Source organism: Ahaetulla prasina, chromosome 17, assembly GCF_028640845.1.
Source record: "Ahaetulla prasina isolate Xishuangbanna chromosome 17, ASM2864084v1, whole genome shotgun sequence".
Classification (NCBI taxonomy): domain Eukaryota; kingdom Metazoa; phylum Chordata; class Lepidosauria; order Squamata; family Colubridae; genus Ahaetulla; species Ahaetulla prasina.
The window spans coordinates 11,921,135-11,946,046 of NC_080555.1; the positions used below are offsets into that span (position 1 = coordinate 11,921,135).

Sequence of the window (24,912 nt, forward strand, 5' to 3'; positions counted from 1 at the left end):
CAACGTTCCAGACACAATGCGAATGCGGGTAGTCCTTGACTGAGGACAACAACGGAGCTGGAAAATTTAATGAGCTGTGCTTCATTTTACAACCTTTCTTGCCACCGTTGTTAAGCGAATCCTGTGTTTGCAAGTGAATCCGGATTTTCCCATTGGCTTTGCTTGTCGGAAGCCGGCTGGGAAAGTTAACAAATGATGATCCCGTGATATATGCCAAGTGCCCGAATTTTGATCACGTGACCTTAGGGATGCTTCAACGGTCGTAAGGGTGAAAAATGGTCATGAGTCGCTTTTTTCATTGCTTTTTGTAACGTCGAACGGTCACTAAATGAGCAGTTGTAAGTCAAGGACCACCTATGGGCCTCGACGTACTTAGGACCATTTTTTTTTTTTGTGACCGCTGGAAGTTATGACAGCATTGAAAAGAGGGTCTTAGAACCAGTCCTGGCACTTATAGCCGACAGTCCATCCCCAGGGTCGCATGATCAAAATTGGGATGCTTGGCGACCAAGAATGTATTTACGATGCGACCTTGGATTTGCTCTATTATCTGATTCGGTAAACAAGAAAGGTTGCAAAATGGGACCCGCTTTACGACCTCACTTCATAGCAATGAAAGTTGAGGACTAACCTGTGTGCTAAGCCTCTAAGAGAGAGAGAGAGGTAGAGAGAGTAAAAAAAAGAAAGAGAGAGACAGAGAGAGAGAGAGAAAGAAAAAGAGAAAGAGACAGAGAGAGAAAGGAGAGAGAAAGAGAGAGGAAAAAGAGAGACACACACAAAGAGACAGAGAGAAAAAGAGAGAGAAAGAGAGAGAGAAAAAGAGAGAGAGACAGAGAGAGACAGAGAGAGAAAGAAAAAAGAGAGAAACAGAGAAACAGAGAGAGAGAGAAAGAGAAAGAGAAAGAAACAGAGAAAAAGAGACGGAGAGAAAAAGAAAGAGAAAAGAGAGACAGAGAGAGAGAGAAAAAAAGAGAGAAAGAAAAAGAAACAGAGAAAAAAAGAGAAAAGAGACGAGAGAGAGAGAGAGAGAAACAGAGAGAGAGAGAAAAAGAAAAAGAAACAGAGAGACAGAAAAAGAGAGACAGAAAGAGAGAAAGAGAGAGAGAAAAAAAGAAAGAGAAAGAAACAGAGAAAGAGAAAAAGAGAGAAAGAAGGAAACAATGAGAGAGAGAGAGAAAGAGAAAGAGCTCAGATCAGCTGGGACTAACTGGATTGCTCACCGTTTGTCCTGAGATTAATGAGGAAAAGCCCGTAATCCGTACCCAGAGTGAGCCGTTCCCGGTCTGCAAAAAAAGACACAACCATCACAATTAGTGTAGTCCAGGGGTCTCCAACTCCTAGGCTGCGCTACCAGGCTGTAGCCAGTTTGGAACCAGACTGCACAAGCGGTGGGCAAGCACAGGAAGCTCCATTTGCACAAGTGGCGCAGACGTGCATCCACCACTCGTGTAAATGGAGCTATGCATGCAAGTGCCCACTCCCAATGATTGCACGCCACCACTCCCTCCCTCACCCCGCCAGTCCGTAAAGCTGGAAAGGTTAGCGACCCCTCGTGTGCTCCACTGCAAATCAAGGCCATTGTCCCTGCTCCAGAGACAATGCACTGGTGAAGCAGACCAAATCCACCCACTCCGACCCCCAGAACCGTAATTTCAGGCAGCACCTATGATTGCGGCCGAGAGGGTGTGGGGGATGAAGGGCAGTCCGTTGTCGTAAGCCTCCTTCAGCACGTAGACTGCCCGGTCGGAGTGCCGGTTCTGTCGCAGCAGCTGCTGCAGCTCGCTTAGCACCTGCGTCCACCTCCGCATTTCCGCCTCGCTGTCAGCCAAGAAGAGCATGGAGCTGGTGGTGGGAGGGCAGGAGAGTTGCGTGGACGTCACCTGCGGAAGGAATGGGGTGAGCGAGCAGGACGTCAGCCGGCACCCGACAATGCTCCAAACTGGACACTGCAAGGGAGAAGGAGCCAGGCCGCATGCAGGAATTCAGACAAATCTGGAGGGACATTAAAAACCACTGGGGCCTCTTCTGGACTTTGTGTTAAAGTGGAAAATAATGAAACGTTGATTTTAGGTTTTGTTCTGACCCAGCCTTCGCAAGTAGTGATAAGATGTTTACTTGCAAGTAAAACAAACCCCTTTTTTATAACCAGGCAGTAACAGTCTTTTTATTCACAGGGATAAACAAAAGATCAAACATAATTAGTCCCAACAAACCTGGGTTTATCCAAGAAATCCAAACTGCCTTGCTGTATACTAGAAATGAACAGTTGTCTGTGACAACCGGCCATTCCCAAACCCCTCCTATTTATTTCCCAGCCATGGAGGGGCTGGCCAGCGTTTTCCCTGAGAGCCGGCTTATTGCTTTCCTTTGCTCTCCTCTCCTTTCCACTCTACATGTACGTGCATCTGGAATGGGCCCCATCTATTCCTCCCCCTCACTCAGCTCAGGCCCCGGTTCTGCCTCTGTCTCTGATGCTGGTTCCTTATCAGCCTTCCAAAGGCTCCGAAGCCGGCCCAGGCCCTCCCTCAACCTCCTCCTCATCTGACTCTGCAGCTAGGTCTGCTGGCAGCCAACGGGCCACAACAAGTTTGTCAGCCTCCACTCCAATCCTCACATCCTTTTGTACTCTTTATATTCAGTAGTTAGATTGCGTGGGGTTTTTATGTGTAATGTAAATAGCTCATGGATTCAGTTTAAGTAGAGAGGGCCCTTTAAGAGTGTCGTCTGACATGAGATCAAGGGGAGGGGAGATTGATGGTTTGAATTCAACAGGAATGTTAGAGCGTGGGTTTTCAGACATTGCATTCCTGAGATGATTTACAGCCAGAGACCTGCGGAAGAAGATTACCACGGGGGGGGGGGCGAGAAGGAGCTGGCATTGGACCAGACCTGCTGACCTCTTGGGGGGAGGAGGGACTAACGAGGGGATATGGAATGTTAGCCATATTTTGTCTCAGATCCAACTTTATACTGCTGCAGTCCAGATGTATTTAGTAAAAGTACTTTTCTTTATTTGCAAATGAAGTCAAGGTGTATTCTTTCCTAAATATAATCAGAGACAGCCTGACAAAGTTTTTGTTTGTTGCTATAGAAAAGGCTAGTATATACAGTTACAATAGTTCATATAGTGACCATTCAAAGTTACAAGGGCACAGAATATTCAGGAACCAATAATGTTGGAAACATGGGAGAAAATCTGGGTTAGAAATGTTACACAAGCACAGAATTTAAGGGAAAATTTTTATAAGATGTTTTATAGATGGCACTTAGATCCCAAAAAATTATCACGTATGTATCCTAATATCCAAGCGAAATGTTGGAGGTGTGATTGTGATGATGCTACATATTTTCATATTTGGTGGACTTGCAAGAAAATTAAGGTCTTTTGGATAAGAATTTGGTGGATTATTCAAAATGTACTGAAGAAGAAGATAAAGTTCCTGCCACAATTTTTCCTTTTGGGAATTATAACGGATTGTACAGGGATTGAGACTAAACTGATTCTGAATTTAATAATAGCAGCAAGACTGTTGATTGGACAATACTGGAAGAAGATTACCACGGGGGGCCGAGAAGGAGCTGGCATTGTACCAGACCTGCCTGACCTCTTGGGAGAGGAGGGACTAAAGAGGGGATATGGAATGTTAGCCATATTTTGTCTCAGATCCAACTTTATACTGCTGCAGTCCAGATGTATTTAGTAAAAGTACTTTTCTTTATTTGCAAATGAAGTCAAGGTGTATTCTTTCCTAAATATAATCAGAGACAGCCTGACAAAGTTTTTGTTTGTTGCTATAGAAAAGGCTAGTATATACAGTTACAATAGTTCATATAGTGACCATTCAAAGTTACAAGGGCACAGAATATTCAGGAACCAATAATGTTGGAAACATGGGAGAAAATCTGGGTTAGAAATGTTACACAAGCACAGAATTTAAGGGAAAATTTTTATAAGATGTTTTATAGATGGCACTTAGATCCCAAAAAATTATCACGTATGTATCCTAATATCCAAGCGAAATGTTGGAGGTGTGATTGTGATGATGCTACATATTTTCATATTTGGTGGACTTGCAAGAAAATTAAGGTCTTTTGGATAAGAATTTGGTGGATTATTCAAAATGTACTGAAGAAGAAGATAAAGTTCCTGCCACAATTTTTCCTTTTGGGAATTATAACGGATTGTACAGGGATTGAGACTAAATTGATTCTGAATTTAATAACAGCAGCAAGACTGTTGATTGGACAATACTGGAAGAAGATTACCACGGGGGCGAGAAGGAGCTGGCATTGGACCAGACCTGCTGACCTCTTGGGGGGAGGAGGGACTAACGAGGGGATATGGAATGTTAGCCATATTTTGTCTCAGATCCAACTTTATACTGCTGCAGTCCAGATGTATTTAGTAAAAGTACTTTTCTTTATTTGCAAATGAAGTCAAGGTGTATTCTTTCCTAAATATAATCAGAGACAGCCTGACAAAGTTTTTGTTTGTTGCTATAGAAAAGGCTAGTATATACAGTTACAATAGTTCATATAGTGACCATTCAAAGTTACAAGGGCACAGAATATTCAGGAACCAATAATGTTGGAAACATGGGAGAAAATCTGGGTTAGAAATGTTACACAAGCACAGAATTTAAGGGAAAATTTTTATAAGATGTTTTATAGATGGCACTTAGATCCCAAAAAATTATCACGTATGTATCCTAATATCCAAGCGAAATGTTGGAGGTGTGATTGTGATGATGCTACATATTTTCATATTTGGTGGACTTGCAAGAAAATTAAGGTCTTTTGGATAAGAATTTGGTGGATTATTCAAAATGTACTGAAGAAGAAGATAAAGTTCCTGCCACAATTTTTCCTTTTGGGAATTATAACGGATTGTACAGGGATTGAGACTAAATTGATTCTGAATTTAATAACAGCAGCAAGACTGTTGATTGGACAATACTGGAAGAAGAAGAGGTACCTACAATAGAAGAATGGATATTGAAAGTTATTAATTTGGCTGAGATGGCTAAAATCTCAGCTTTTTAAAAGACAATACGCAGGAAAGATATTTAATTGAATGGAAAAATGGATTGATTATCTACAAAACAGATATCAGATTAAGAAATATCAGATTGCCTTTGAATAATTAGAAAGTTATTTTATGTAATGGGAGGGGTTGGGAGATGAAAAGCTTTGGATGTGGTTATTTGGATTGAAGGAAAATTTTATTCTATGTTTGGTTTATGTATAACAATACCCTGTGATTGACCCGGAAGCCGGGGGAAGGGAGGGGAAGGGGTTTTTGGGAGGAGGGGGAAAAGGGGGAAAAATGTCTTTGTTTTTTTTAAAACTCTTTCAATAAAAAAAAAAAAGTTACAAGGGCACTGAAAAAAGTGACTTATGACCGTTTTGACCCTTACGACCATTGTCGCATCTCCATGGATACACGATCGAAATTTGGATGCTTGGCAACTGACTCGTATTTATGACGGTTGCAGTGTCCGGGGGGGGGGTGTCATGTGATCCCCTTTTGTGACCCTTTTGGCAAGCAAAATCAACGAGGGAGCCCAGATTCACTTAACAACCATGTTACGAACTTCACAACTGCAGGGATTCACTCAACAAGTGTGGCAAGAAAGGTCGTAAAATCAGGTAAAATTCAACAAATGTTTCGTTTAGCAACAGAAATCTGAGGCTCAATTGTGGTTGTAAGTCGAGGAATACCTATATATAGTATCTTGGAAAAGTAAAAAGCTGAAGTAAGGCTTATTCTGTTGTGCTAAAAGAAATCAGAAGTCAATGGGGTTTTTTTTTGTCTTTTCCCTTTTACATGTTTTCCTCTTCCCCTTTCCTCTCCCCCCCTTTCCCATTATTTTCATCTTTCTTGGTATTTGCTATTTTGATAAGCTAATTACTGCTGTTACCCTTTGCCTCCCACCGACCCGTGCGCTCTCACAGAGAGGGCCTTCTCAGGGTGCCGTCCGCCAAGCAATGTCGGCTGGCGGCCCCCAGGGGAAGGGCCTTCTCTGTGGGAGCACCTACTCTCTGGAACAAACTTCCCCCCGGTTTACGCCAATTACCCGACCTTCGGACCTTTCGCCGGGAATTGAAACCCTATGCACGGTCACCCACGCGCTCGTGACGTCTCGCCTGGATTACTGCAATGCTCTCTACATGGGGCTCCCCTTGAAGGGCATCCGGAGGCTACAGTTAGTCCAGAATGCGGCTGCGCAGGTGATAGATGGAGCCCCTCGTGGCTCCCGCATGACACCCATCCTGCGCAGACTGCACTGGCTACCTGTGGCCTTCCGGGTGCGCTTCAAGGTTTTGGTGACCACCTTTAAAGCGCTCCATGGCATTGGGCCGGGTTATCTACGGGACCGCCTACTGCTACCGAATACCTCTCACCGACCCGTGCGCTCTCATAGAGAGGGTCTCCTCAGGGTGCCGTCAGCGAGGCAATGTCGTCTGGCGACGCCCAGGGGAAGGGCCTTCTCTGTGAGGGCTCCCACCCTCTGGAACGAACTACCCCCCGGACTTCGTCAGCTTTCGGACCTTCGGACCTTTCGCCGCGGGCTTAAAACATACCTATTTAATTGTGCAGGACTGAGCTAGATTTTAAATTTATGGGTTTTAATTGGGTTTTGTTTTTATATTTTAATAACGGGCTTATAGAATAAGTTTTTTAATTGTTTTTATATTGTATTTATGTGTTTATATGTTTTTTAAGTGCCTGTAAACCGCCCTGAGTCCTTCGGGAGATAGGGCGGTATATAAATATGATTAATAAAATAAATAAAAATAAAATAAATCTATTTATCCAAGCGGGACTGGCCTGAATTCTAAATTTTTAAATTTTTAAATTTTAAAAATTTTAGTGGGTATTTTAATATGGTCAATTTGACGGTTTTAATTTCGGCCTGTTTTAATGTAGGCTGTACACCACCCTGAGTCCTTCGGGAGAAGGGCGGTATAAAAGTTTAAATAAATAAATAAAATAAATAATAAAAATTTGAATGTCCAAAAACAGTTGGGGTTTTGAACACATCCTTGTGGCCACCATATAACATTTTTTTGACCCTACTGCTTTCAGACATTTTCAGATCCTGCTTTTTCAGAGGCTCTTTCCCCCAAAACCTGGCACAGACCCCCCTTTTTGAGCTTTGGTCCTGGGAATCCCTCCTTGGCAACGAGAAGGGCCTCAGCAGCTGCCTCACGTGGAGAAACCTCCGTTTAGGATTCCTGCCATCTTTGCAATTGAGCTGGGAGAGCCTCGTTGGCAGCTCAACAGGTCTCGTTCATTGCTCTTAGGTCTTGCACTAACCACAACTCAAAACATCAGCAAGCACTGGACACTAGGCTTCTCTCGTCCCTTCTGGTTCTTACCCGGAAGATACAAGGCACATCTTTATTGCTGGCGTGGATGACATCGGAGGCCAGGACAGGAGCCACGGAAAACTGCTCATCCCTGTCGCCAGGAGGAGGAAAAACAGCTGAGAAAAAAAATTCTACCTCGTTCCTTCTGAGGAGCGACATGTGTATACTTATACAATTTCAGCACAAATTAACAGAATAATAAGAGTTGGAAGGGACCCTGGAGGACTTCTAGTCCAACCCCTTGCTCAAACAGGAGACCTCGTAAAATTTTAGACAAATGGCTGTCCAGTCCCTTCTTGAAAACCTCCAGTGATGGAGCACCTACAACTTCTTAAGATAAGTAATTTCACTGATTAATTAATTGTCCCCACTGTTAGAAAATTCCTAAGTTCTAGGTTGTATCTCTCCTTGATTGGTTTCCATCCATTGTTTTGCCTTTGGGTGCTTTGGAGAAGAAGTGAACCCCCTCTTCTCTGTGGCAGCCCCTCAAGTCCTGGAAGACTCTGATCATGTCACCCCTAGTCCTTCTTTCCATTAGACTAGCTATGACCAACCAATGCAACTGTTCTTTATATATTATAGTTTCCAGGCCCCCAATAATCTCTGCTGTTCTTCTCTGCACTCTTTCTAGAGTCCCAACATATTTTTAGCATCAGTGAGTAGAGAAAATGGTTGTAACATCATAGAGCTTGGGAACTTCCATCCCAGGAATCTAATCTGGCCCATCAATTTGACCCAAGCCTCAAATTCCTCTGAGCCACCCTATGAGTCATCGCTGGGTTCACTTAACATACCTAACCAGGCAGCCAAAAATCTAACCCAGAGCTTCGCAACCTTGGCAACTTGAAGATGGGTCGACTTCAACTCCCAGAATTCCCCAGCCAACCTGCTTTAAGATGGTTGGACCAACTCCCAGAATTCCCCAGCCAGCATTCTTTAAGATATATGGACCAACTCCCAGTATTCCCCAGCCAGCATTCTTTAAGATATATGGACTTCAACTCCCAGAATTCCCCAGCCAGCATTCTTTAAGATGGTTGGACTTCAACTCCCAGAATTCCCCAGCCAGCATTCTTTAAGATGGTTGGACTTCAACTCCCAGAATTCCCCAGCCAGCATTCTTTAAAATGGTTGGACTTCAACTCCCAGGATTCCCCAGCCAGCATTCTTTAAGATGGTTGGACTTCAACTCCCAGGATTCCCCAGCCAGCATTCTTTAAGATGGTTGGACTTCAACTCCCAGGATTCCCCAGCCAGCATTCTTTAAGATGGTTGGACTTCAACTCCCAGAATTCCCCAGCCAGCATTCTTTAAGATGGTTGGACTTCAACTCCCAGAATTCCCCAGCTAACCTGCTTTAAGATGGTTGGACTTCCAACTCCCAGAATTCTCCAGCACGGATATACTCACCGCATATCTGTGACATGCATGACTCCTTGCGAGATCTTCCCTTCGGAGGCATCGAAGAGGAAAATCTTGAAGTCGCTGATGACCACAAAGGCCTTCTGCCAGCCCTTCCTCACCCCGGAGGGCTTAGGCACCTTTGGATAAAAAGAGAAACAGGCAAATTTGTCTTGGCCAGAGTAGCAGGTGCAAGTCCAGGAAATATTTTCATTCCTACAGGGTAGAAGATCCACTTAGGTAGAACATGGAATGTAGAATAACAAGGCTGGAAGGGCCCTTGGAGGTCTTCTAGTCCAACCCACTACCTAAGGCAGGAGACCCTTTGCCATTCCGGACAAATGGATGTCCAATATTTTCTTGAAAGCTTCCAGTGTTGGAGCATCCACAACTTCCGGAGGGAAGCTATTCCGCCGGTTAATTGTTCTCACTGTCAGGAAATTTCTGCATGTTGAATCTCTCTGTTCACTTTCCACCTCTTACTTCTTTTCCTATTACTTCGTATTTAGTCTGGAAAAGTTTTACTCCTATCCAGCCTTGGATCTCTTAGTGGTCTCCCATCCAGGCCAACCCTTAGCTTTATCTCAAAGTCTACTGAACCCTGGATTAAAATCCTGAAGTTGGAAAAGGGTTGGCCTTCCCAAGATCTGCCCTACGCAAGGTTGGAAACCCAGTCTCTTACCGACAAATACCCCTCAAAGGCGGTACCGGTTCCATTGACCGGATTCACACCCAGGGTTTTCTGTAGCTGATCCGGAGGCATGGGGCAGTTGGAGGCTCCAGCCGCACAGGAAACGTGGCAGACGAAGTTGCAGGCTGAAGAAGAAGGGCGAAAAGCGAGAAAAATTATTTTCTTGGTGTGTTTAAATATCTTAGTCCTTGCAAGAATAGAACTGTGTTGTCCTAGAAGCAGGGGTCTCCAACCTTGGTCCCTTTAAGACTTGTGGACTTCAACTCCCAGAGTCCCTCAGCCAGCAAAGCTGGCTGAGGAACTCTGGGAGTTGAAGTCCACAAGTCTTAAAGGGACCAAGGTTGAGACCCTGTTCTAAAGCTTTGCTGGCTGAGGGACTCTGGGAGTTGAAGTCCACAAGTCTTAAAGGGACCAAGGTTGGAGACCCTGTTCTAAAGCTTTGCTGGCTGAGGAACTCTGGGAGTTGAAGTCCACAAGTCTTAAAGGGACCAAGGTTGAGACCCCTGTTCTAAAGCTTTGCTGGCTGAGGAACTCTGGGAGTTGAAGTCCACAAGTCTTAAAGGGACCAAGGTTGGAGACCCCTGTTCTAAAGCTTTGCTGGCTGAGGGACTCTGGGAGTTGAAGTCCACAAGTCTTAAAGGGACCAAGGTTGGAGACCCCTGTTCTAAAGCTTTGCTGGCTGAGGAACTCTGGGAGTTGAAGTCCACAAGTCTTAAAGGGACCAAGGTTGGAGACCCCTGTTCTAAAGCTTTGCTGGCTGAGGGACTCTGGGAGTTGAAGTCCACAAGTCTTAAAGGGACCAAGGTTGGAGACCCCTGTTCTAAAGCTTTGCTGGCTGAGGGACTCTGGGAGTTGAAGTCCACAAGTCTTAAAGGGACCAAGGTTGGAGACCCCTGTTCTAAAGCTTTGCTGGCTGAGGGACTCTGGGAGTTGAAGTCCACAAGTCTTAAAGGGACCAAGGTTGGAGACCCCTGTCCTAGAGTCACCAAAAATCAGGCTGGTAGCCCGTCTTCCAACCTGTGTTTTTCAATGTCACCAACTTTAAGATGTGTGGACTTCAACTCCCAGAATTCCCCAAACAGCCACTGTATTGGTTGAAATGGCCCTTTAAGATGTGTGGACTCCAACTCCCAGAATTCCCCAGACAGCCACTGCATTGGTTTAAGAAGGCCTTTTTAGTTTAAGGCCCTTTAAGAAGTTTGGACTCCAACTCCCACAATTCCCTAGACAGCCACTGCATTGGTTTAAGAAGGCCTTTTTAGTTTAAGGCCCTTTAAGAAGTTTGGACTCCAACTCCCACAATTCCCTTTAAGATGTGTGGACTTCAACTCCCAAAATTCCCCAGACAATCATCCTTTTGTTTGAGATTGCCCAAAACCCGTTGATGTACATCATAGCTAAACTGTAGGCGAAGAACCAATTGATGTAGGCTGCTGAAAAATCATTTCCCTTACTTTTAATTGAGCGACGGTCTGTGCTCTGGCAATCAAGTTAAGTTTCTAGTCCTCACAAACCAAAATGAAAATGTGTTAACCAGGATTGCCGTTATAAAGTGTTCGGACTGTGTGTTTTGGGAACTCCAGATGGGAGTCTTTCCCAACCTGCCCCCCGCTTCCTTGCCCCCGTTCTCCCCATGTTTTGTGCCCCTAAAGATCCCACTCACCCTCACAAGCCAGGCCTTGCCGGGCCAGCCCGACCATCAGCGACGTGCAGCACATGCACTTGGTGGGGGCCGAGAAGCTGTGGGTTTTGAAGCTGTGCGTTTTGGGCTAGGAAAACACAACGGGGAGAAAGTTTGCAGAAGGCTTCCGTGCCTGTCTTTTCTTTGCAGGAAAAGGACAAACAAACTTTTTAAGTTTTAAACTTTCGCAATTAAGCCCTAAGTCTTCACCTTGAGGGATGCAGAATGGCCACTCTCGGCAAGCGGGGCTCCTGCCTGTATGAGAAAAAAACAGAAAAACTACAACTAGAATTGTATTTGCACAGCAATGGGAAAATGATGAGATTCCATCTCTAAAGGTAAAGGTTTCCCTCGTATATATGTGCTAGTTGTTCCCGACTCTAGGGGGCGGTGCTCATCTCCGTTTCAAAGCCGGAGAGCCAGCGCTGTCCGAAGACATCCCCGCGATCATGTGGCCGGCATGACTCAATACCGAAGGCGCAAGGAACGCTGTTACTTTCCCACCAAAGGTGGTCCCTATTTTTCTACTGGCATTTTTTACATGCTTTCGAACTGCTAGGTTGGCAGAAGCTGGGACAAGTAACGGGAGCTCACCCCCTTAATGCAGCACTAGGGATTCGAACCGCCAAACTGCCGACCTTTCGATCGACAAGCTCAGCGTCTTAGCCACTGAGCCACCGCGTCCCATAGATTCCCTCTGAAGGGAATGTAATTAAGAAAATATTAGAATGCGCAGAAATGGATAGATTAACGCTCACTATTAAGGATAAAGAAGAAACTATTTTTTGATATGGGATGTATTCTATCAATGGCTAGACAATAGAAACAAGTTAGAAAGGAGGAGATATAAAAAGAGGAAATGTTAATGCGGAGAGGTTAAAGAAGATGATGTTAAATATTATTGTTATTATATTATTAATATTATGGTGATGAATACTACAACAACTATGTGGATTATGATTGTTTAAAAATAATTGTACCCAGATCATGCACTGTTTGATGGAAATTGAATGTTATATAAATAAAACAAATAAAACATAAAAAAAGAAAAGAAAAACATAAGAAATTAGGCGAGCAGAAAACAAAGAAATTGAAATACTTCATGCTAACCTGGTTTTCTGTGGTTTGCCCATCTTTTTCCAGGTTCAAGAAAACCACACGGTCCGTTGGCCATATCTGGCCCCAACCAACATTTTATCAGTCCTTTGCTAATTATTTTGCCCAAATCATTTATTAAATTATGCTAGCTGGGCAAAGAGTGAAAGAAAAGGAAGGGAATTTTTTTCCTTTCTGTCTCTGCTTTTGAGTTGGGTTTTTAATTGTACCTTGAAGTGAGAATTTAAGAATTGGCAGAGAAAAAAAGGAAGGGAGGGAGGGAAGGAAGGAAGGAAGGAGAACAAGAATGGAGGAAGGAAGAGAAGCAGAAAAGAAGGAAGGAAGAAGGAAGGAAGGACAGGAAGGAAGGAAGAAAAGAGGGAGGCAGGCAGAAGGAAGGAGAACAAGAATGGAGGAAGGAAGAGAAGCAGAAAAGAAGGAAGGAAGGACAGGAAGGAAGGAAGGAAGGAAGGAAGGAAGGAAGGAAGGAAGGAAGGAAGGAAGGAAGGAAGGAAGGAAGGAAGGAAGGAAGAAAAGAGGGAGGCAGGCAGAAGGAAGGAAGGAGAACAAGAATGGAGGAAGGAAGAGAAGAATGAAGGAAAAAGGAAGGAAGGGAGGAAAGAAAGGAAGGAGGGAGGCAGAAGGAAGGAGAATAAGAATGGAGGAAGGAAGAGAGGGGGAGAAGAATAAAGGAAAAAGGAAGGAAGGAAGGAAAGAGGGAGGGAGGAAGGCAGAAGAAGAACAAGAATGGGGGAAGGAAGAGAGGGAGGGAAGAATGAAGGAAAAAGGAAAGGAAAAGGAAAAAGGAAAGGAAAGGAAAGGAAAGGAAAGGAAAAGGAAAAGGAAAGGAAAGGAAAGACGGTTCCCATTACAGGTAGTCATTGACTTACAACCATTTTCTTTAATGACCATTCAAAGCTGGTCGCTACTAGATAAGGCAGTGAAAACAAGAGAATCACAACCATTGTTCGCACTTATGGCCACTGCCGCATCCCCACCGTCTGCCACGTCATCAGAACTGAGCTATCCCAGGCTCACACGATCACCTTTGGCGACGTTCCCAGGGGGCTTCCGACGAGCAAAGTCAATGGCAGAAGCTGGATTCGCTTCACGACCGCGAGAAAAAGTTGTAAGGCTGAGTGCGCCTCCACAACGGCATCGCTTAGCGCAGTGGTTCTCAACCTTTATAGTGCTGCGACCCCTTTAATACAATTCCCCACGATGTGGCGACCCCAACCGTAAAATTATTTTCGTTTTGAATTTATGGCACCTGAAGCCGTCTTGGCTAGCGATCTGAACTGCTTGCGATTGCCTTGAGGACGGAGGCATTAAAGCGGAGACTCCTCCCCTATTAAGTTTATCGCGCCTGAAGCCGGATTAGGCAAGCGATTGGGAGTGATTGCAGCTGGCTTGAGAGCAAAGATTTCTCTCTTTTTTAATTCCTCGCGCCTGAAGCCGAATTCGGCTAGCGATTTGAAGAGCCTGCAGCTGGCTTGCGGAGTCAACCATTGGAGCGCGATTCTTCGACTCGCAAGTATACTTCCCATATTTCCGATGGTCTTAGGCGACCCCTGGAAAATCGTCATTTGACCCCCAACGGGGTCGCGACCCACAGGTTGAGAACCGCTGGCTTAGCGGGAGATGTTTCCGCCTCTATTTATGGATTTTATTTTATTTTATTTACTCATTAGATTTATATGACGCCCAATTCGCCATAAGGTGACCGTGGGCGGCTTATAATGTCAGAATTTGGTCATCAGTCGAGGACTAGCTGTACGGAGAAAGATCTCTCCGGTTCCAGCCAGGACTTACATTGGACCGGAGGCTTCTCCTGCCTTCGGGGTGCAGCTGAACTTCCTCAGACAATCTCCGCGCTTCCTGAGAGTCGGGACTGTTCCCAAAAGCAATGGCGTCCTTCTGAAAAACAAAGGGACAGACAGGCCTGGTTGCTCATCCAGCATCCGGATTTGGGTCACTAAAGGCTCGCATGCCCCAAACCTTAGCAGGTTTTCTTCTCTCTCTTCCTCTGCTTTTTTGAGGCCACAATAGAATCATTTTGCATCGTCTTAAAACTTTTATAGAAAGGGTTTTCCCCATTCTGCGCAAGTATTTAACACCGCGTGTCTCAAATCTGGGTACCGTATTTTTTGGAATATACGACGCACCTTTTTGCCCCCCAAAAAGAGGGTGAAAATCTGGGTGCGTCTTATACTCCGAATGTAGCCTCACCCAGCTTCTCAGACGGAGGTTTCAGAGGCTGAAAGAAGCTTCAGGAAAAAAGCCCCCAAATAGACCTTCAGAAAAGAAGCCTCCAAAGAGCTTCAGAAAAGAAGCCCCCAAACAGAGTTTCAGAAAAAAAGCCTCCAAAAAGAGCTTCAGAAAAGAAGCCTCCAAATAGACCTTCAAACAAGAAGCTTCCAAACAGAGCTTCAGAAAAGAAGCCCCCAAACAGAGCTTCAGAGGCTTTTTTTCTGAAGCTGTTTTGGAGGCTTTCAGAGGCAGAAAAAAGTTTTTTCTGAAACTGATTTCAAAGGAATAAAAAAAAGCAAGGCACAGAACTCACAACCAAGGAACCTGTTGCTAAAATTCACCTCTGGGAACAGCTGATTTGGGGGTATTCCGGGAGGCCAATCCACCTGCCAATCAGCTTTTTTCTTATTTTCCTCCCCAAAAACTAAGGTGCATCTTATACTCTGAAAAATACAGTACATTTATTTATTCGTTCATTTGCATTTTATTATTTATGTGGTGCAATGGCCTAGAGGTGGAGCTCTCGCCTCACAATCAGGAGGTTGTGAGTTCGATCCTTGGTAGAGACAGTTATTTCTGTCTCTGGGCACACTGAGAATATATCTGCTGGGGAAAAACTCCGCATTGGCGACAGGAAGGGCAGCCGGCCAGTAAACATTCAGCTCCATTCGGTTTTGCCCAGACTCCACCCCCCCACACAAGGGTAATTAAATGATTTGCATTTTATTATTTGTGACAATCACCAAAATTTAAATATTAAATTGAATAATTTAAGTAATTTAAGTATTAAGCCATCCACTCAAATTTCTGTAGACGAAACTGTAGTTTTCATTTGACTTTGAGAGAATTTATTATACAGATAATCCTTGATTTACAACACTTTGTTTAGTGACTGGTTGAAGTTACAACAGCACTGAAAAAAAGCGACTGGTTTTCACAACTTACGACCACTGAAGCATCCCCAGGATCCAAATTCAGCCGCTTGGCAACTGACTCGCATTAATGACGGTCGCAGTGTCCCAGAGTCACGTGATCCCCTTTTGCGACCTTCTGACAAGCCACGTCAATGGGGGAAGCCGGATTCACTTAAGGACCGTGTTACTAACTTAACAGCTGCCGCGATTCACTTCACAACGGTAGCAAGAAAGCTCATAAAATTGCAAAGTTCAACTTAACAACTGACTGGCTTAGCGACAGAAATTTTGGGCTCGATTATGGCCGTAACTCGAGGATTACCTGCACCTGACCAAGGTGAAAACTTACGCTGGTGCTTCGGAAGAAGAAAGAAATCAGTGGCGTTTGGGATTTGATACCTGGTTAAGAAAAGGAGAGAAAACAGAGACTTTGTGGATTGCGATGGCGAAAGATCCTGGATCTCCCTTGAACTATTACATCTTTAATTAATCACTTCCTGTTCGGTGCTCGATAATGGAATTAACACAGCCTTTTCTTCGATTAGCAGTAGAAGTTTCAGAATTCAACCGCAAGACATTTTGGAAGAGAATTGCAGGAGTCAAAGTCAAACTTCACAAACTTTAAGATAGGTGGACTTTAATTCCCAGAATTGTCCAGCCAACACAGCCATTTAGGCAGGAAACATCAAAGGTAGAAGTCAGGGGTGAAATGCTCCCGGTTCGGACCGGATCGCCTAATCCGGTAGCGCTGGTGGCGAGTGGTTTGGAGAACCGGTAGCAACAATCCCTGGCTCCATGCCCATGCCCACCCAATGCCCGGTTGCCCGCTTCCCTGCTAATTTTTAAAAATGCTTTTAAAAGGTAAAAAGAAAAGGCTCTGGCAATCCCAGCTGAGCAGCACGGTCGTCAGAGCCTTTTTTTTAAACCTTTTAAAAGCATTTTTAAAAATGCTTTAAAAGGTAAAAAAAAAGGCTCTGGCAATCACAGCTGAGCTGACTGATCATCAGAGCCTTTTTTTTACTTTTATAAGCATTTTTTACAACCTATTCCGCCGAATAGGTTGTAAAAATGCTTTTAAAAGTAAAAAAAAAAAAGATCGCACGCCACAGCTGATCACACACAGGCACACACGCACACACCGTGTGCTGTCCTACTTACCCCATGCCTCCTTTTGGTGTGTAGTGCGTGTGTGTGCACCTTGCATTTGGTGCATGGTGTGCATTGCGCAGGGGCAGGCGCAGCACACATGCGCAGCCAGCGAACCGGTAGTAAGCCGGTTCAGATTTCACCACTGCTGTAAGTACAGATTAGGTGAAACCTGGCTCAAAAACCGTAACTGTTTAACCCTTGGAGGATAGAAAAATTTATGGATGTAATGTTGGTATCTGGTTAAATAGAATTTGTTATAATTGATATATTTTGGCTATAAGTTATAATTTTAATAATGTTATCTGACAGATGTATGAAATATTAATATTAGCAATGTTATTTGATTTATGTAAGTGATATTAAAGATATGAGAAGATAGAATATTGTTTACTTTTGGAGATTGGATAAAAATTTAAGAATTTAAGCTGGAAATATGAATTATATTTGGGATACTGTTTAAGGAAGAAAGGTATATTATAGAAGAATTTCTGATGAATACTGGAAGATGGAATATCGTTTTGGTCTTGATCGATGAAGATTGGAGATATATTTGGTCTTAATTGATGAAGATATTTTATTGATGAACTGGAAATACTAACTTAATTGGAAGATTCTGAAGATTTTAGGAGTGGAATGGACTGATATATAATGGACTGGAAGAAGAATGTACTTTTCTGTTTTTGGAAGGGGAGTTAAGGTTTTAGAGAGGAGTGACTATGGATTTGACTTATGTTGTATTTTAATTTATGATTGTTAATTTTATACCCTGTACTTTGTTCTGGGAAGTCTCGGGGTGGGAGGGGAGGGGGAAGGGGGAGGGGAGATGAAGGATCAATGTAAAGGAATGATTGAAGATATGTAATTAAGAAATAGAAATAATTTGAAATGAAAGCGGGCTGCTCAGCTGCCATTTCAGAAGGAATGAAGAGGAGAGGAGGAGTGAAGGAAGAAAGTAGGTAGGAAGAGAGAGGTAGAAAAGGGGAAAGGAGAGGAAGAAGAAAGGGAAAGAGAGAGGTTAGAAAGGGTGGAAGAGAAGAGTGGGGAAAGAGGAGAGGACGTAGAAAAGTGAAGGAGAGGAAGGATGAAGAAAGTAGAAGAAAGTAGAGAAGGGAGGAGGAAAGGTTTGTTAAGGAAGGAAGTGGTAGCTGGGCAGGTCCGAATAAGTAACAAATGAAAATTTAATGACTAATGTTGAATAAGAGACTGTATATTGAATAGGTTGTTGGAAAATGAAAATAAAACTTTAAAAAAAAAACAAAAAACCGTAACTGTGCGAGGGACCTTGGAGTCCTAGTGGACAATCACTTGACTGTGAGCCGGCCGTGTCCAGCAGCTGCCAAAAAAGCTAATACACTCCTGGGTTGCATAAACAGAGGCACAGAATCAAGATCATGTGAAGTATAAGTATTGCTTTATGAAACCCTAGTAAGGCCACACCTAGAATCCTGCAACCAATTTGGGTCGCCATACTACCAAAAAAAGAGGTTGAGACTTTGGAAGAAGTTCAGAGAAGAGCAACGAAGATGATCAAAGGCCTGGAGACTTGCTCTTCTCTGCACTTTTTCTAGTGTCTTATTATCTTTTTTATAGTGGGGTGACCAATACTGGATGTAGTATTCTAGGTGTGGTCTTACTAGGGCTTTATAGCAGGGGTCTCCAACCTTGGCAACTTTAAGCCTGGTGGACTTCAACGCCCAGAATTCTGGCTGAGGAACTCTGGGAGTTGAAGTCCACAAGCTTTAAAGTTGCCGAGGCTGGAGACCTCTGCGTTATAGAGTGGCGTGGCATTAGGACCTCCCTTGATCTTAATTGCATCCCTCTGTTAATGCAATTTAGGATTGCGTTGGCTTTTTTGGCTGCCGCCACACGCTGTTGGCTCCTATTTAACTGGTTGTCCACTAAGACTCCATAATGTGGAGTCCATAAAGTGTCCAATCACACTTGGCCAATAAAAAATTCTATTCTATTCCAGGGGTCTCCAACCTTGGTCCTTTAAGACTTGTGGACTTCAACTCCCAGAGTTCCTCAGCCAGCTTTACTGTCCACAAGTCTTAAAGGGACCAAGGTTGGAGACCCCTGTTCTGTTCTATTCTATTCTATTCTATTCTATTCTATTCTAATTTAATCTAATCTAATCTAATCTAATCTAATCTAATCTAATCTAATCTAATTCTATTCTATTCTATTCTATTCTATTCTATTCTAATTTAATTCTTATTCTATTCTATTCTATTCTATTCTAATTTAATTCTAATTCTATTCTATTCTAATTTAATTCTATTCTATTTGATTTGATTCGATTCAATTCAATTCAATTCAATTCTAATTTAATTCTAATTCTATTCTATTCTATTCTAATTTAATTCTAATTCTAATTCTATTCTAATTTAATTCTATTCTATTTGATTCGATTCGATTCAATTCAATTCTAATTTAATTCTAATTCTATTCTATTCTAATTTAATTCTAATTCTATTCTAATTTAATTCTAATTCTATTCTATTCTAATTTAATTCTAATTCTAATTCTATTCTATTCTTTCCAGTCCAGTCCAGTCCATTATTCTATTCTATTCTATTCTATTCTATTCTATTCTATTCTATTCTATTCTATTCTATTCTATTCTATTCTATTCTTGTTGTTGCGTAAGTCTACAGCCCCGTGTGCCCAACCCAACACGAGTCAGGACATTCTGTGCCCAGACTGGCCTCTCTGGTCATCTTCGGACATACCACAATATGGCTCATATTCTAGCTCAGGGGTCTCCAACCTTGGCAACTTTAAGCCTGACGGACTTCAACTCCCAGAATGCCCCCAGCCGGCAAAGCTACGAAAGGAGGCTTCGAAGACCATCAGCCGACCAATGAATACCCGAGCCTGGGAAAATCCTTCCAAACTTTTGGCCAACTTGTATGAAGGGGACGGGAGATCTCAGAGGGGGCATCCAGCGGCCATCCAGACTGGCCGCCTTACCTTCCAGAGAGCGGGCCTTCAGCTCCCCTTTGGTCTTCTCCAGTTCCTGGCGCAAAGTCCGGTTCTGCTGTTCCGCTTCCTGCAACTGTCTTTGAGGGAAGCCACGAAGATGGGAAGAGAAGAGAAGAAGGGTTATCTGGGGAGGGGGACAACTGACCCCTGGGACTCCCACTCCCATAATCTCTTGCCCCGGGCCACGCTGAAGTTCTCGCCCAGGTGTTGAAGGAAAAGCTCAGAAAAGTTTTCCTTCTCCCGCTCCTTTCCAGAAGTAAGTCCTCGACTTACAACCAAATTTTCCGTTGCTAAGCAAGTCCGTTGTTAAGTGAGTTTTGCCCCCTTGATGGCTCCAGTTGTTAAGTGAACCAGTGCAGTTGTTAAGTTAGCACCATGGTTATTGAGTGAATCTGGCTTCCCGATGGACTACGTTTATCAGAAGGTCGCAAAAGAGGATAACGTGATCCCCGGGACACTGCGACCGTCATAAATATGAGTCAGTTGGCAAACGTTTAAATTTCGATCACATGGGATGCTGGAACGATCGTGAAGTGTAAAAACCGGTCGGAAGTCAGTTTGGTCACTGCCGTTATAATTTGGAACGGTCACTAAGTGAATGGTTGGAGTGGTGCGGTGGCTTAGAGGTGGGGGGAGCTCTCGCCTCCCAATCAGGAGGCTGTGAGTTCGATCCTAGGTAGAGGCAATTAATTCTCTCTCTTGGGCACAATGAGAATATATCTGTTGAACAAAACTCCTCATTGGAGACAGGAAAGGCATCTGGCCAGGAAACATTCAGCTCCATTCAATTGCCCAGACTCCACCCCCCTCCCACAAGGGATTATGATGACTAAGTGAATGGTTGTAAGTCAATGACTACCAAAGAAGGGCTGTGCGGGGGGAGGGGGGGGCTTCACCTACCGTTCCAGCCCCAGGTGAGCCACCTTCAGCCTCTCCAGCTCCGACTGAATGCTTTGCTTGGCCCAGATCTCGGCCTCCAAGGCCGACTGCAGCTCCAGCTTGGCCGAGGCCTCCACCTTCTGCAACCGCCGGGCTTTCCAGAGGGCGTCCTGCAGGGGAAGAAGGGCGGAGGGAGGGGGGGAGTTGGTGCGAGGGGCAGGCTTGGTCTGGCGGGGTGTGGGTGCAAGAGGGAGACGGGGTCGCACCAGGGACTGGCCACGGTTGGCCCATGAAGGCGCTTTTCGGGTGGGGGGGAAATGGTGGAGTTGTCCCTGTGTGGGTGTTGCTGGGAAGCAAAGGATTTGCCCTGCAGGTGTGCCACTCGCCCCCCCTCCCCCCCCCGCCCCATGGGAAGATTGATTGGGAAAGGGAGGGAGGGAGGGAAAAGAGAAGGAAAGGAAAAAAGGAAGGAAGGAAGAAAAGAGGGAGCAGGGAGGGAAGAGAAGGGAAGGGGAGGAAGGAAATAAGGAAATAAAATAAGGGAGGGAGGGAGGGAGGGAAGAAAGGAAGGAAAAAAGAAAAGGAAGGAAGAAGAGATGGAGGGAGGGAAAGAGGAAGGAAGGAAGGAAGGAAGGAAGGAAGGAAGGAAGGAAGGAAGGAAGGAAGGAAGGAAGGAAGGAAGAGGCGGCAGGGAGGAAAGAGAAGGGAAGGGGAGGAAGGAAATAAGGAAATAAAAGAAGAGAGGGAGGGAGGGAGGGCAGGAAGGAAGGAAGGAAGGAAGGAAAAAAGAAAAGGAAGGAAGAAGAGAAGGAGGGAGAGAAAGAGAAAGGAAGGAAGGAAGAAAAGAGGGAGGGAGGGGGGGAAGAAAGAAAGGAAAAAAGAAAAGGAAGGAAGAAGAGATGGAGGGGGGGAAAGAGGAAGGAAGGAAGGAAGGAAGGAAGGAAGGAAGGAAGGAAGGAAGGAAGGAAGGAAGGAAGGAAGGAAGAGGCGGCAGGGAGGAAAGAGAAGGGAAGGGAGGAAGGAAATAAGGAAATAAAAGAAGAGAGGGAGGGAGGCAGGAAGGAAGGAAGGGAGGAAGGAAAAAGGAAAGGGAGGGAAGAAGAGAAGGAGGGGGAGAAGGAGAAAGGAAGGAAGGAGGAAAAGAGGGAGGGAGGGAGGGAAGAAAGGGGAAGGGAAGGGAAGGGGAGGAAGGAAATAAGTAAATAGAAGAGACGGAGGGAGGGAGGAAGGAAGGAAGGAAAGGAGGAAAGAAGAAGAGAGGGAGGAAAGAAAGGAAGGAATGAGGCAGGGAGAGAAGAAAAAAGAAGGGAGGATGGAAAAGAGAAAAGAAAAAAACAACAAAAAAGAGGGAGGGATGAAAGAAGGAAAGGCAAAAGGAAATAAGGAAGGAAGGAAGAGGGAGGGAAGGGAGGAGAAAAAAGAAGAGAGGGAGGAAAGGAGAAAAGAACGAAGAAGGAAGGGAGACGAGAGGGAGGGAAGAAGGAAGGAAGGGAAAAAAGGAAGGAAGAAGAGAGGAGGGAAGAGAAGGAGGAGAGAAGAAAGAAGGAGGATGGAAAAGAGAAAAAGAAAGAAGAAAGGAAGAAGAGAAGGAAGGAATGAGGGAGGGAAGGAGAGGAGAAAAAAGGGAGCGTGGAAAGGAGAAAAGAAAGAAGAAAGGAAGAAGAGAGGGAGGGAAGAAGGAAGGAAGGGAAGACCCCCGATTCAATTCCCCTCCCACCTTTTCTCTTACGTCCCCCCCCCATCAAGTGACAAGGGGGTGTGTGTGTGTCCCTCCCCACTTCCCCCGGGGCCCTCTTACCGGGGTCTTGGGGCCCGGGCTCTGGGCCCCCGCCTGCTTCAGGGTCTCCACCTCCTCCACCATGCGAGTCGCCATGGCCTGCAAGTAGCCCCTGGACTCTTTCTCATCGCTCACCCTGGGGAAGGGGCCAAAGGACAGGGAACCTGGGGGGGGCGAGGGGCGAAACATCCCCTGGCTGCCCACTTCCGCTCCTTCCCAACCTGTCCCCCACTCACTTAACGACCACCTTGCAAAATTTCCGGTCCCAACTGTGGTCGTAAGTCGGGGGACTCCCTTCAATTCATTTCCCACCAGATGGAGCTTAACATTGTAATTTCCCTCCTGCCGATGTCTCTCCACGGGAACCGCAGACACACTCTGCTTATCCTCAGAGGCCCCCTTGCCAATTCAAACCCCGGAGGGGATTCTCTCACCACTTCAAAATGTCGGCGATCTGAACCTCCCAGTTGGTGAAGGCGGCTCTGTGGAATTCGGACGTGCAGCTCCCCGGTCCCGGGTGCGAGGAGTCGTTACCCCGAGAATCCACCTGTTGCAAGATGCAAAAAGAAGCAAGATTGCAGCCTTTAAAACGGCCGTTGAGAGTACAGGGCCTACAGCAGGAGTGGGGTGTCCCGGGTTCAAGTCCCACTCAATCGCAACAGCTCGGCTGACGCATCAGACTTTCTCAGCCCAGCCTTCCTCACAGGGTTGTTGTTGTGGAACAAGGTGGCAGAGACAAGCGCCCCATTTTATGCTCCTAGAGAAAAAGGGATGCGGGGGGGGGGGATGGGGAGATAGGTAATTTGGGAAACCATAAAGTTCCTCAGAGGAGTGGCCAACAGGTGGAGCTCTTGCCTCCCAATCAGGAGGCCGTGAGTTTGATCCCAGGTAGAGGCAGCTATTTCTCTCTCTGGGCACTGTGTTTTTCGGACTATCAGATGCACCTAAATTTAGAAGAGGAAAACAACCCCCCCCCAAAAAAAAGTTTTGGTCTCTCTTTTTTCGGCCTTTTTCCAGTCTTTTTTTAGCCCGTTTTGGGGGCTTTTTTGGCCTGTTTTCGAGGCTTGGGGGGGGGAGGATGGCGTTTTTGAGGCTTTTCTTGCCCTTTTTCAAGGTTTTTTCAGCCCGTTTTCAAGTGGTTTTGGGCCCATTTTCACGGCCCATTTGGAGGCTTTGGGGCCCGTTTCTGAAGCTTTTCTGTCCCGTTTCGAGGCTTTTTGGCTCATTTTGGGGCTTTTTGGCCTGTTTTCGAGGCTTGGGGGAGGATGGCGTTTTGAGGCTTTTCTTGCCCTTTTCAAGGTTTTTTCAGCCCGTTTTCAAGTGGTTTTGGGCCCATTTTCACGGCCCATTTTGGAGGCTTTTGGGGGCCCGTTTCTGAAGCTTTTCTGCCCGGTTTTCGAGGCTTTTTTGGCTCATTTTGGGGGCTTTTCTGGCCCATTTTCAAGGCTTTTTTCAGCCCATTTTCACGACCCATTTTGGAGGCTCTTTTGAGGCCATTTTCAAGGCTTTTTGAGGCCGTTTTTGAGGCTTTTTTGGGGCCCGTTTTTGAGGCCAAAAGAAGCCTCTAAAACGGGCCCCAAAAGCCTCAAAAATGGACCAAAAAGCCTCAAAAATGGGCCAAAAAACCCTAAAAAACGAGTCCACATAGCCTCAAAAACAGGCCAAAAAAAGCCCTAAAATGGACTGAGAAAGCCCCCAAAATGAGATTTAAAAAAGCCTCGAAAAGAGGCCGAAAAAAGCCTCGAAAATGGGGCATGCGGAGGCCAAAAAATGGCTGGTGGGAAGGCGGGGCTTTGGCAATATTTGATCTATAAGATGCACAGACATTTCTGACATCGTCTCCCCTTTTGGGAGACAAAAAAGTGCGACTTATAGTCTGAAAAATACGGTATCTGCTGAACAAAACTCCGCATTGGCGACAGGAAGCGCATCCGGCCAGTAAAATATTCTGCTAGCTCCATTCTGTTGCCCAGACTTCACCCCGTGAGGGATTACGGGGTCGTTAAATGATGTTGATGATGATGATAAAGTTTCTTGGAATTCGATGCCTCTCTACCTGGTCACCAGAAGGACGGGGACCGCAGCTGTTGCTCGTGGCCGCTTGGCCTCCTCTGTTCGGCTCCATATTTTCGCACCTAGGCAGAAAAAAAAACCAACATTCATGGTACAGATACCTCAACTTACGACCGCAACTTTAAGACCTGTTGGACTTGTGGCTGGCTGGGGAATTCTGGGAGTTGGAAGTCCACAAGCCTTATAGTTGCCAAGGTTGGCGATGCCTGACAACGGTGATCACAACTTCCGTCTCTAAACAATGTGGCCATTAAGTGAGTCATCGCGTGACCACACCCAATTTCAGGGTTGTTAAGGGAATCACACGGTCATTAAGTGAATCCTGCTTTCCCCTTTGACTTTGCTTAGTGAAAGCCAGCTGGGAAGGTTGCAAATGGTAGTCAGTGATCCTGGGACACCGCCTCTCTTCTCTCGCCAGCCTCGCGCAGCGTCTCGTTCCACCGCTCACCGCTGCCTCCTGGCTTTCTCCAGCTGCTCCTGCAGTTGGGCCACCTCCTCGGTCAGAGCCTCGACCTGCCGTCCCTTGGCTTGCAGCTCCTCCTTCCACGCCCCGCATGGCTCTGGACGTCTCCTGGAGCTGGACCGCTTGAAGATGGCCGTGCTTGGCTTTGCCTGCAAAAGAGCCCCAAATCAATGCGGCGCA

The 24,912-nt window shown here is 45.3% G+C and overlaps 2 protein-coding genes across 2 annotated transcripts in view; one reads left to right on the forward strand and one right to left on the reverse strand.

Annotated features, from left to right (window-relative positions):
- Nucleotides 1–11,377, forward strand: part of SCYL1 (SCY1 like pseudokinase 1) — a 73,200-nt gene extending 61,823 nt beyond the window's left edge. The window contains exon 18 of the mRNA XM_058160034.1: nucleotides 11,298–11,377. Within this exon, the coding sequence (XP_058016017.1) occupies nucleotides 11,298–11,362 (65 nt within the window). The 3' untranslated portion in view covers nucleotides 11,363–11,377. The remainder of the gene's footprint in view (nucleotides 1–11,297) is intronic.
- CDC42BPG (CDC42 binding protein kinase gamma) overlaps nucleotides 1–24,912 on the reverse strand; it is a 112,991-nt gene that overhangs the window by 21,830 nt on the left and 66,249 nt on the right. Inside the window, exons 15-29 of the mRNA XM_058160029.1 lie at nucleotides 24,718–24,881; nucleotides 24,253–24,331; nucleotides 22,631–22,743; nucleotides 22,218–22,332; nucleotides 20,441–20,589; nucleotides 19,529–19,617; nucleotides 15,756–15,805; nucleotides 14,055–14,159; nucleotides 11,358–11,402; nucleotides 11,130–11,235; nucleotides 9,458–9,591; nucleotides 8,785–8,915; nucleotides 7,384–7,465; nucleotides 1,664–1,880; nucleotides 1,221–1,283 (exon numbers count right to left, since the gene is read on the reverse strand). Coding sequence (XP_058016012.1) covers nucleotides 1,221–1,283; nucleotides 1,664–1,880; nucleotides 7,384–7,465; nucleotides 8,785–8,915; nucleotides 9,458–9,591; nucleotides 11,130–11,235; nucleotides 11,358–11,402; nucleotides 14,055–14,159; nucleotides 15,756–15,805; nucleotides 19,529–19,617; nucleotides 20,441–20,589; nucleotides 22,218–22,332; nucleotides 22,631–22,743; nucleotides 24,253–24,331; nucleotides 24,718–24,881 — 1,642 coding nt within the window. The remainder of the gene's footprint in view (nucleotides 1–1,220; nucleotides 1,284–1,663; nucleotides 1,881–7,383; nucleotides 7,466–8,784; nucleotides 8,916–9,457; nucleotides 9,592–11,129; nucleotides 11,236–11,357; nucleotides 11,403–14,054; nucleotides 14,160–15,755; nucleotides 15,806–19,528; nucleotides 19,618–20,440; nucleotides 20,590–22,217; nucleotides 22,333–22,630; nucleotides 22,744–24,252; nucleotides 24,332–24,717; nucleotides 24,882–24,912) is intronic.